The sequence below is a fragment of the Ictidomys tridecemlineatus genome, chromosome 5, assembly GCF_052094955.1.
Source record: "Ictidomys tridecemlineatus isolate mIctTri1 chromosome 5, mIctTri1.hap1, whole genome shotgun sequence".
Lineage (NCBI taxonomy): Eukaryota > Metazoa > Chordata > Mammalia > Rodentia > Sciuridae > Ictidomys > Ictidomys tridecemlineatus.
The window spans coordinates 51,420,892-51,432,930 of record NC_135481.1 but is presented as its reverse complement, the minus strand read 5'-3'; the positions used below and the strand labels follow the sequence as shown (position 1 = coordinate 51,432,930).

The following is a 12,039-nucleotide window of genomic DNA, read 5'->3' as shown; positions in this document are numbered from 1 at the left end:
AAACAGAAATTTCTCACAGTTCTGAAAGTTAAGTCCAAGGTCAAATGCACTGGCAAATTCAGTGTCTGGTGAGGGCCCATTCCTCTTAAATGGAGCTTTCTTACTGCTGCATCCTCTTAGGATAGAAAGGTCAAAGGATTCCATTTGCCTCAGTTATGGCACTATTCCTATTCACAGGGGCTCCATACTCAAGCCCTAAGCATATCTGAAGTATCACCTCTTACATTATTACATTGAAAATTAGGTTTCAACATAAGTTGTGGGGAAGGAGACACAAACATTCGGAACATAGCATTCCACTCCTGGTCACTCAAAATTCATGCCCTTCTCACATGCAAAATACATTCCACTCTGGGCTGGGGTTGTGGCTGTGGTAGAGCACTTGCCTCACATGTGTGAGGCACTGGGTTCAATTCTCAGCACCACATACAAATAAATAAATAAAATAAAGGTCCATCAACAACTAAAAAAAAAAAATTTTAAATGGTCTCAATGGTAAACACACACACACACACATTCAATTCTTCCAAACAGCCCCAAACAAACATCTTATTCCAGCAACTCAAAAATCTAAAGTCCAGAGTCTCACCTGAATCACATAAAAGTGAAAACCAGAAGTGTGATTTATCCTAAGGCAGATTTCTCTTCAGTCATAAGTCTGTGAAATCAAGTCTGCTTCCAAAATACAATGGTGGGTCAGGCACAATTCCAAAAGGAGAAAGCAGAAAACAAAGATAACAGGTCTCACCAAATCCTAAACCCAAAAGGACAAACATTAAATCTTAAGGCTCCAAAATAATCTCCTCTGACTTGATGTCCTGCCTTCCAGACAAACTGTGCTAGGGACTGGGCCCCCAAGGTTCCAGGTAACCTTGCTCTCATGGCTTTGCTGAGTACAATGCATGCTGCAGCTCTCCACCAGTTGGAAGTAAGGTGCCTGCATCTCTCCCATACTGGACTAGCTCTTCAAGGGTCTTGAGGGCATCCCTATACCATGGCTCCACTGGACATTTTCCCCTAGTGGCAGCTTTCTGATGGCTTCAGTCTTGTGACAGTTCTCTTCCTGGGTGCCAAAGTTCTCCAGAGCATTCTCTGAAATCTAGGTGGAGGTAGCAATGCCCCCAACACAGTTCATGCACTCTGCCTTGGAATAAATAGCATAACACAAACTTTACGATCTATGACCTCCAGAAAGGTGGCCACAGTGGTCAGTACCATACCCATCAGTGCACAGGAGCCACAGCTAGGACAGCCAAAGAATGATATGCTGGAATACAGGGAGTAGAGGCTTTAAATCATTCTGCCACCAAAGCCCCAGCAATAGGCAGGGCAGCCCTAAAGACCTGACATGTCTTCAGGGTTACTATATTGATAAATAGGCACATGGCTTCCAAATACCCATACTAATCTCTTTAACCAAAGTTTACCTGGCCACACCCTGGGCACTCTCTTCTGAACATACTTTCATTATTTACAACAAGGGGAGGTTGAGAATTTGCCGCATCTTTTAAGTTCTCCACCCCTTTTTATTATAAATCTGTCTTTAGCTTGATTTTCTCATCTCTCATTTTATTGTAAGTAGTCCAAAGAAGCTGTACGCACCCAACACTTTGTATTTCTCCTGCCAAATATCTATTTCATTCCTCTGAAGTTCTACTTCCATAAAGCACACAGACATGAACACAATTCAACCAAATTCTTTATAAGAATTGTCTTTCCTCTAGTTTTCAACATGTTATTCCCATCTGAGGCATAATCAGAATGGCCTTTACAGATATACTTCTACCAACAGTCTGTTCACTACAATTTAGGTAATCTCTAATTTCAGGCTTTCTCTATAGCTGTCTTTTGAACCCTCACCAGAAAATCATCCTTAAGGTTCCCTTCATAGCAATATACCCCAAAACTCTCCTGGCTTCTATTCATTACTCAGTTCCAAGCCATGTCTACATTTTTAATTATCTGTTATAGCAGCATCCTACATGTAAGTACCAATTTTTGTCTTCATCCATTCAGGATGCTATACTAAAGTACCTTACACTGGGTAATTTATAAACAGAAAACTGTTGCTTAGTGTTTTGGAGGCTGTGAAGTTCAAGATCAATGTGGCTACAGATCCAGAATCATTCCTTATAGATAATGCTTTCTTCCTGTAAGCTTCCTGGGTCCTCGCATGGTAGAAGGAGCAAAGGGTTCTCTCAAGCCTCTTTTGTAAGGACACTATTACCATCACCTCTTAAAGGCCCTGCCTCTTATTGTGTTCATTTTTTCCTATTTTTAAGACTTAGCATAGTTACCATCCAAATTTGTTAGCAAAGTAGGTCCTTTAAACACATAGATTCGCTGATAAATGGATAGATAGGCATATAGATGGTAAAGCAAATATAGCAAAATATGAATTACGAAATCTAGATGGCAAGTATTTAAGTACTCAATATACAATACTTTTACATAAAATTTTATTCACTATAAAATTCCAGGAAAAGAAAGCAGAGACTACAAATGAAGACTGAGAGGCTCATGTATTCTCCAAGTTTATAAGTGAAATGGTTTCATTTTAAAGAAAAAGAAGATATGTGTGTGCCTGAGAGTGGAAAGAACTGAACACATATTTGTTGCTTCTCTCTATCTCTAATTTTAGGACTGCATACAAAGACTAGTGGTCTTGAGCACTTAGTCTTACCTCAAACAAAGTACTACTAGCTAAGCTTTACTCATTCTAGGACAATGCAAATCTGCAGAATCAAGGCCCTTTGCTTATTCTGAACCATGATAATCTATTTCATATTTTATCTGAGTTTCTAACACCCTCCTTAAACTGACCTTTAGATGAAGAAACATCTAGCCAACCTGGTTTGGTTAGATGTTTCTTCATCTAACCAAAGGACGAACATTGTTCGTCCTTTTGTCCAGATTCTAGCCTTTCATTCTCAAGGTCCTCTACAACAATATCAAGGATTCTTGCAGCAGACCCTGGAGGAAACTAATTTCATCCATGTCATAGTGCTTGACCCAAAGACATCAAAAATGTTTTCTGGATGAAGGAAACTCATGCTTTATAATATTATAATCACAATTATAATGGGTGCTTAGTTTCACATTTACACATACATTGTGCTAAGAGAAGAAAATGTACAAGCTGGTTTTCTGAAATTGAATATTTAAGGAAAGATCTACAGTCTTTTCTGTAGAGTACTAATTAGAGGATGGAGCTGGAAGTGAAAGGCTGATAAATTCTTTTAACTAACACTGGGGGGAAAAAAAAACCTATATTTTAATTATTAATGGTCTCCTGGATAATACCAGTAGGTTCATCAGCTTCAAAACACCATAAGCATGAACTAAAGGGGAGAAGATAAATTTGGTGAAGATAAGAATTGACAGGAATTCAATTTCCAAATGACCCAAATGCATTTGGAGCTCATGTGCTCTTTTCTGTTGTTGCTTCCAAAGGACTGCAGATCATGCACTTGCTGAATTTTGCCTTTGTCACACATGACCTAACAAGGAAGGCATTCATTATACCATAGTAGCTTCCCCTAAGTATCTGGTTCTAAACAGCTGCAAATTTTGGAAGGTAATACCAAATGATGTCTTCTCAAGTATGTTCTTTCATCAACAAATATTAAAACAAGTTTATAGTCTACTAGAATATAAAAACTGCAGAATTAAACTCAAACAAATTTAAAAAATAAAGTAGAAAATATAAGAAATAAAACTCTATTGTTAATAATTGACCCAATAAATATATTTTAAAGAATTTCTAAAATATAGCACCCTCATACTTCATTACATTTGCTTTTATCCATCAGAAAAATGCCATATCAATAATGACTTATTTATTCCTTTCAAATGCTGTGAATAAGATGACAAAATGTCTTAAAATAATTTTTAAGCCCAATCTCTAACTTCCATATAACCATTTATGAAAAGTAAAAACTGCTTCCTAGACCCAAATCTGCAAAGCATGGGTGAAAAACATCCTGCCAAAAGTAGAAACAGACTATAAAAAATGTTTCATAAGAGTTATGACTTATTATACAAAGATACACATAAGCTGGCTTTTTTTAAACCTGTCATTGCTCCTCAGTCACATCAGAATACACTTTATCCTCCATCTATTACATGTTCCATAAGGAAAAACAAAAACATCATAATTGCTAAGCAAAAGAGAGGAGGAAAATGCACTACCAAGGAATAGCTATAGTACATTATCATCAATTGTTTTAAAACTTACATTTAGTTTGATTTCCATCCCTTCCCATTTATACTAGGGACACAACAGAGCCATGTAGCCTGCCCCAGAAGGCTATTACCTGTTAAAGACTAATGCAGGTGTTCCTTTTTGTACCTCCTTCATTCCATCAACACCTTGTGATCATCCTTTCATCTTAAAGGGGTAGGCTGATAATAAACACCCCCTTATCAACTGCTTTGAATTAATTCAGATGCCTATAGTCTTTGAAGTTCCAAAGGCTCAAACTGTATCTTTAGGACCTTCACTTAACATTGTCACCATACAATTCATAATTTCTTAAAAGGAAAAAAACAGAATTAACAATTTTCAGTATTACCCACAACAAAGTCAAATTCCCAAAGTTGTGATGAAGATCAAAACAGGATTTATTGGAAAGCCATGTCTTATGAATGTCCCATCAAATCCAATTGTATGGGATTGGGGGCATAGTTCAGTGATGGGTGCTTCTTGCAGGAGACCTCAGTTCAATCCCCAGTACTTCCTCCAAAAAAATTCAATAGCAATTAATAGAGACAATTTTGCTTTTATTTTCTTCATTAATAGGCATGATATAACTTCCAGCAACATATTGATGCAAAAATCCAGAGATATTGTTTCATTTGCTTTATAGAGCAAATGGAGAGCAGGAAGTGTTGTAAAAAATAAAACAAAATCTATTACAAGTCAAGGTCAGTGAGGAAGGATTAAGGACTCCTACCAAAGCTTCCTGCTGAAAACATTAATTGTAATTATGCTTCAATTTCAAGTTGGCTACTTTTGAAACTAGATTCTATTTACATGATTCTACAAAGGAAATGATAAAAAGTATTGATAAGCTGGATCATCTGAAGAGGGCCAGTAGGGCAAATGACTAGATCCTGTTGCAGTCTGACCTCTTTTGAAAACTATGGAATAAACACATTAATAGGCAAAACAAATCACTTGTTTCAAAGCTTTGTAATTTCATATTTGAAAGCACTACTGACAAAATTTTAGTTACCTGTTCAGACAAGCAGTCCTGGGATATGTTATTAAGTTATAACCCAGTATTAGTAAGAACGCAAGAAAAAGGCTGTTGCTGAGTTATAACCATAGAAAACCTTCAATTATCCATAATTGATGGGATGGGGGATACACAGGGACAAGCTGGATAAATTAAATTCTCTGGTGATTATTACTTAAGAAGAATGTCGGATTAATTCAAAGTTCCCTTCTTTACTATATATAAAGAGTTCATTTAAGATCAGCTCTCCTTCCTCCCAAACAATCCTTAACAAAAATGCTAACAAGCAGGTATCTAGCCAAAAAAGTAAGACAAACTCCAACTGGCTCTATTTTTTTCAGCAATTCCAATCACCAACTATCAAACTATGAGTTCTAATTTTCTGAAAATCACTTATATTGAAAACCCCAACGTCCTCTCTTCCCCGCCAAAACCCTCCTACCCTAATTTAGATTTTTCTCGATCAAATGTATCTCTCAACTGTACTAAAAATTAGTGTTTGAACTGAAGTTTAAGCAGTTGACAACTATTACATTAAAACTGGAAAACGCTGATATCCGGCAACTTTCGATTCAAATCCACTGCGATTCCTCGCGTTGACAGAAGACCGAACTTCCTTTTTCTCCCCCATGGATCCTCCTGGCCCTCCCGCCAGCTAACGATCCCTCTCAGGGCCTGCTATGACATCACGGCCCCTCTCTGCAAACCCCTGACGTCACAGAGACGCGGACCTACAGGCACTATGACTTCATCGTCCACTGGCGCGGAACTGCAGTTGCCCTGCGCCAGCCCGGAGGAGCCAAGGAACCATCCGTGCCTTGGTCCTGCCCGGTCCCCGAGGAAGGTTAAAGATAAGCGCCAGCTCACCTGCGCTGAGGCAAGTAAGGGCAGAGTGGCCGAGCCCAGGCGGGCGCGACCAGGTGATGCGACCCCACTTCCTCACCGCCCAAAGGTAGAGCGCAGGTTCGGTGTCTGTACACGGCCGGATCCCGCTCCAGGGGCCCGGGACCCTGCTCCCACCCGCCGGCCAGCACGACCCTCAGAGGGCCCGCACGCGGGTAGAGGGCGCCCCGGAGGAGGCGCGGGCCACGGGTCCTTCCAGGGTCGCGCCGGGCGCCGCGAGCCCGAGACCCACAGGCGGTGCCCCCGCCCCCACCCGCCCCGCGCCCCGGGAGTGCCGGCGGGCGGCGGGAGGGGGCGGGGAGCGGCCACGGTGGCCGCCGGCCCGGGCCGTGTTGCCCCTCGCGCCCCACTCCACTCGGCCCCGGCCCACCTGTGCTCCTGCCCCGGCCGGGGCCTGGCCAGGGGCTGCACCAGCCCGATGAAGAGGCGGCAGCAGGCCTGGCTCGCTCCCCACAGCTGAGGCGGACAGAGCACCCAGCGCGGCGCGGCGGAGCCCAACGCTCGCCCCGAAACCCATTTGTTTGGCTAAAACGGCGTGACGTCACGCGCCGGCCCAATCGACGGTTGGCCGGGGGAGGGGCCTTGCAACTAGATGGTGCTAGCGTCCCCTGCCGGAGCCTGGGAGAGCTCTGCAAGGAAAGGGGAAAGAACAGGGAGAAGCTTCTCCTGGCCGCCAACTGGTGGAGAGAAGCAACTGGGGCGCGAGAAATCCAACCCCCAGGCTAGCCAGAATGGCAGTAATGCCAGGGTTCAGCAACAAACATGACAAGTTTATTAATACTCGTGGGTAGACCGGAAGCTATAAAAGTATTCGATATCCTAGTAGATTTGGGTCCTAGTCTTGGTTCTGCTACTTGGAAGCTGAGATTCAAAATTCTAATTTGAGTTCTGAAGAATCCCTTCTGTCATTCTTTCCCATGCAAATTGTGACAGGATTAGCAGTCCAAAAGTAAATAAATTTTGAGGTTGACAGCCTCAAACTGTTAAAGCTTAAGGGCATCTTAATGATGAATGTAGAATAGGTTTTTAATTCTTCATATACAAATCAGAGGGCAAATGAAGAGGCTTTTATCCTTGATTCTTTTTTTTTTAAAGATAGAGTGAGAGAGAGGGAGAGAGAGAATTTTTTTTTAATATTTATTTTTTAGTTTTTGGCGGACACAACATCTTTGTTTGTATGTGGTGCTGAGGATCGAACTGGGGCTGCACACATGCCAGGTGAGCACCCCACCGCTTGAGCCACATCCCCAGCCCGTTCTTGATTCTGTTATCACTATTTCCATTGTAAGAAGTAATTTTAACCACATTGGACAATAAAGAAAATGTCCCTGTGATGACAATAAGGAAAAATCCTTTGCCTTAATCTATGCTTAACATTTACTGTATTTTCTTTCTTTCGTTCTTTCTTTCTTTCTTTCTTTCTTTTTTTGTTTGTTTGTTTTATTCTGTTTTGTGAGGGGTGGGAGCTGGTGGATATCAGGGATTAAACTCAGGCTTTCCACCACTGAGGCACATCCACAGACCTATTTTGTATTTTATTTAGAGACAGGGTCTCACTAACTTGCTTAACACCTCGCTTTTGCTGAGGCTGGCTTTGAACTCACAATCCTCCTGTCTCAGCCTCCTGAGCCTCTGGGATTACAAATGTGTGGCCTCTATGCGGGCTGGTGTATTTTCTTTCACACCTTTTACCCCTTGCATATTTATAAATAATGAGATCATAGTGTACACACAGATTTGGATCAAGTTTTTACACTTCTATGAACATTTTTATATTTATACATAAGCTTTATAACAACTGCAAAAAATTAAATGAGCATATGTAAATTTTTTGTTTCTTGTTTCTTTTGTAGAGTTTTGTTGTTGTGGTGGTTTGTTTTGTTTTGTTTTTGGTTTGATTGATTTGTTTTTTGAGCTAGCTTCCCCCCCCCAAACACACACACACCCTTTTTTTTTTTTTTAAATAGGGTGTCACTAAATTGCCAAGGCTGGCCTCAAAATTTGCCTCAGTTTCCTGACTCACTAGGATTATGGATGTGTGCCACCACATACAGCTTCATTTCTTTTAAGTCCTTTAAGTCTTGCTTTATGGTTTCCCAGAAGATGGGAAAGCAGAAAGATGGACAGTACCTGCATCCTTGATGACATCATTGAAACACTGATTTAATCAATCCTTGAGAAGTCTTGTCATGTGAGATAATAAATTCTACGCTATTTAAATCGTTTATAGATGTGTAATTTTTGTTTTTGTTTGGTGGTGGGGTGGTTACCAGGGATAAACTCAGAGGCAATTTAGCACTAAGCCACATCTTCAGTCCTTTTTTTTTTTTTTTTTTTTTTTTGGCTTTTTTATTTTGAGTCAGGGTCTCACTAAGTTGCTTAGGACCTCACCAAGTTGCTTAGGCTGGCCTTGAACTTTTGATCCTCCTGCCCCAGCATCCTGAGTCACTGTGACTATAAGTGTGCACCACAAGGCCAAGCTACAGGGGTTTTGTTAAAGTGTACCCCCAGAAAATTGTAATTGATATACAGTTAATATTTTTTGTTTGATATGTTGAATTGAAAATAAAATGTAAGGAGAAAAGACAATGGCCTACTCCTTTGGGAGCAAGCTCTGTAATTGTCTAGTAATAAAATAATTTTGCTTTGCTGTGCTTCCAGAATAACTTTAATTAATGATACCAGAAATTGATAAAATCAGTAGGGGAAAAAAAACATTGTCGATCCAGAAGACTATATTCTTTAAATAAATGAGTGACATTTTAAAATCTTTTAAGAAAATGACATTTTCCAAGAATTGAAACTTAATTTGGAAAAGCCTATAGTAGTAGCATAAGACGAATCAGCCTACCCTTTTTTTAAGCACACCTAATTCACAGGATCCTGCTCTAGCAAAGGAGGGGCTACCTAGTTAAAATAACCTAGTTACATTAACTTGCTAAAATGATACAGGGAGTAGATTTTGCTCAGAAATGAGTTCTTTGAAATAGTCAGCAATTTATTATGCAGTTTTAGAGTTTGCTGACATTTTCTTACCAGGCATAATGATGATTTGAATGCTAAGTCTTGCTTTGAAATATCCAAAGACATGTTTAAAAGCACAGAGCTCAGATATCAGCATTTCCTTAGGAAAAAAAAATAATCCATGGTATTTTGTCCATTAGCATTGGATCAGAATTGGGGGTGTCGTCTCATATTTTCCTTGGAATTCTTATGATAACTCTTTTTGAAGGCACCAGTGTACAGGCTCTATCATACTAGTATATTATGGTTTACTGTCACTCTAACAGAATCCCACTGATCTTCCACACCTCATTTCTTGCCCCTTCCTAAGACTGCTGAATTACATGTATTTTTTGTGTGCCTTCAGCAAGACACAATCTGTGTATTATTAAATTGACCCTGGGTTGTCCTTTCTCTGAATGTCTCTCCCTTCAATAAAGCCAAAGTGTACTTTCAAAATTCCATAAAAATACTTACAGTGTGGGCATCTGATTGCTCCCTTTGGTTTGTCCCTCAAAAGTCCATATAGTGGAAGTTTGGTCCCAAGTGTGGTAGACCCTTTAAGAGGAAGCTCCTGGTGGGAGGTGACTGGGTCATGACCATCCTAGAAAAGGAATGAATTCGAGTCTTTTAAAGTGGATTAGGGCTCACAAGTGAATTAACTCCCAATAGAGTGAATTGTGATAAAAAGGATGAGCCTCTCCAATCTTTTGCTTCCTCTCTTGTCATATAAGCACTCTAACATACAATCCCTTCATGTGATGCCATCTGCCATGTTGTGATACAACATAGGGATCCTGCCAGACACCACTGCCATGCTGTTTGAGGCTGCCAGTCACTAGAATTATGAGCCAAATAAACTTCTTTTCATTAGATCCCATCCTACGTCAGATTTTTTGTTATAGCTACACAAAATGGATTTAGACACTCCTCTCAATTCAGAGCTACTCTGGTTTATTATCTCAGCGCTAACATTTTCACATTCAGATTATATGCTTCTTAATGTCCCATTGCTCCTGTGGCTCTTGCCATCTGTTACTTTTATTGTTGCTGCGCTTAGCTAGCATTCTGTATGTTTCCTTCTCTCTTCTGCCTCTGTCCTTATTCTGTAGCCCATATTTTTTAATTTCTTATCAATCACTTGATTTTTACAGTCATCACTGGCTAAGACTCCCATTGGTCTGAACATGGTATCACTCTAGAGAGCACTGAGCTCTGCTTGAATCCTCTCCCTTTCTCAGCTCGTTCTTCCCTTGCCCACAGCCAGGGACTACTTTCACATGACTGCATGTATTCACTGCATGTATTTTCTTTTTCACATTTCCAGTACTGCCAAAGCTCCAGCTCTCATTCCTCTGAATAAAACTAATGTGTGATTAATTTGTGTGATCACTAGCTCCACTCTCAAGTTCATTAACTACTTCTCAAAATGTCCTGAGTATGTTGTCACATCTGTACTAGTTTGAGTGTAGAGTTGTTTAAGACTTAATTTTGGCTTTCAGAAATACTCTTGATAATAAAAGCCCTGTTGGAATATCACAGGAGCATTTTTTAAGCTCCAAAATTATTGGCTAAGCCATCCTTCTATCAAGAGTCTATTCAAAGTATAAAATGAGTAAAATTGGTATTTATAATTTCTTCCATTTCTACCATTGCTCTTCACTTTGCAAGCAGAGAAGAGGCAACAATCATGGTTTATACCTACATGTTCATATTCACCTACTCCAACATTGATGCCCCTTTGACTACTTCCCTGACTCCCTAAACAAATCAGTCATTCCCAAGGTCTACTATCTTATAGTACTTTGTTTCCACTAGTGCTATTTCATGCAAAACTTGTTTGTATGATTTATCTCTGTAGTAAACTACCCTTCTCCCTATGTGAGCTCTTTTTAAGGGCATACACAGTGAGCAGATGAATGATTGATGAGAACAATTTTATTTGCTACATCAAATTATTCAGAGGTAAATATACCTTTTCTATTAAGTACCACCTTTGTGGATTTTTACAAATATGGGTAAAAATTAAAGAGTACAGCCCTCCCCAAAGGCCATAGATTTATGATCCTGAAATTGTCTTCTTTACCAGAACAGTACTAAAATCTTGATGGCCTTTGTAACTTTTTTGTAAAAGTTCACATGTTCCTTCGTGCTTTTTCATAGGGAAAATGAATTACATGTTCCCTCCACAGTTTGATGCCAAATGTTACCAGAGTGGAGCTCATTACCATAGATGGGACTACAAATTTCACAATGTTGTCAAAGACAAATTACATAATTTTTTAAAAAATTATTTTAATAATTTTGTAGCAAGGGTTGTTTTCTTATTTGTTTCATGAGCATAGTTTAATGTTTGTTCAGAAAGCAATTGAACCTAACAATTTTAAGTGAAAATTAAAATATCTAAGTGGTGAACACATGGGTGTTTACAAAATTATTCTGAAATTTCAGATATTCTTAAATTTATTTCATAAATATAACAAGTAAATGCAAATTTTTCATTTGTAAAGTTTAGAGAGGCTGAGAAGAAAACCCTTGAGTGAAAAAAAAAATCTTATTTCTTACCTCTTGGTTACTGACATGAAGGGAAAATAAACACTATTTTCTCTTCTTATCCAAAGCATTTGTGAAATATAGACTACTATTCAAACATAAAAATTCTACCATATAAAACAAATAATTCTTTGTTATGTGGAAGAAGTGAAGCTAAGATTTTCATCTTGTCATACTCTGGCATTATTGCCCTGCTTCCACTGAAAAAACAATAACAAATTCCAGGCAGTTATAAGCCACCTGGAATTTGAACTCTAGGGGCAAATGGTTCTGTAATGCTTTGAGGAACATACACTGACAATGTGACAGAATATCAAAGTTTCTTTCTTCCCTCCCTTCC

General features: G+C 39.4%; 2 protein-coding genes across 5 annotated transcripts in view; one reads left to right on the top strand and one right to left on the bottom strand.

Annotated features, from left to right (window-relative positions):
* Fbxo34 (F-box protein 34) overlaps window positions 1-6,646 on the bottom strand; it is a 72,412-nt gene extending 65,766 nt beyond the window's left edge. Inside the window, exon 1 of one of the 2 annotated variants that reach the window (XM_078049937.1) lies at window positions 6,514-6,646. The gene's annotated coding sequence lies outside the window, so the exon portion shown is untranslated. Of the gene's footprint in view, window positions 1-6,107; window positions 6,351-6,513 lie in introns of those variants that run through there. The other variant, XM_040276044.2, reaches the window with a different exon arrangement.
* On the top strand, window positions 5,002-8,368 carry LOC144377787 (uncharacterized). Of its 3 annotated transcripts, XR_013438886.1 has the most exons (3): window positions 5,006-6,117; window positions 7,292-7,361; window positions 7,601-8,368. XR_013438886.1 is itself a non-coding variant. In XM_078049940.1 (2 exons), the coding sequence occupies exon 1, from the start codon at window positions 5,983-5,985 to the stop codon at window positions 6,601-6,603; it is 621 nt and encodes a 206-aa protein (XP_077906066.1). In that variant the 5' UTR covers window positions 5,002-5,982; the 3' UTR covers window positions 6,604-7,361; window positions 8,111-8,368. The 3 variants fall into 3 exon arrangements, 2 of the variants coding, with proteins under 2 accessions (XP_077906066.1, XP_077906065.1); XM_078049940.1 differs by having other exon boundaries at window positions 5,002-7,361; window positions 8,111-8,368; XM_078049939.1 differs by having other exon boundaries at window positions 5,002-7,361.
* The last annotated feature ends 3,671 nt before the right edge of the window (window positions 8,369-12,039 follow it).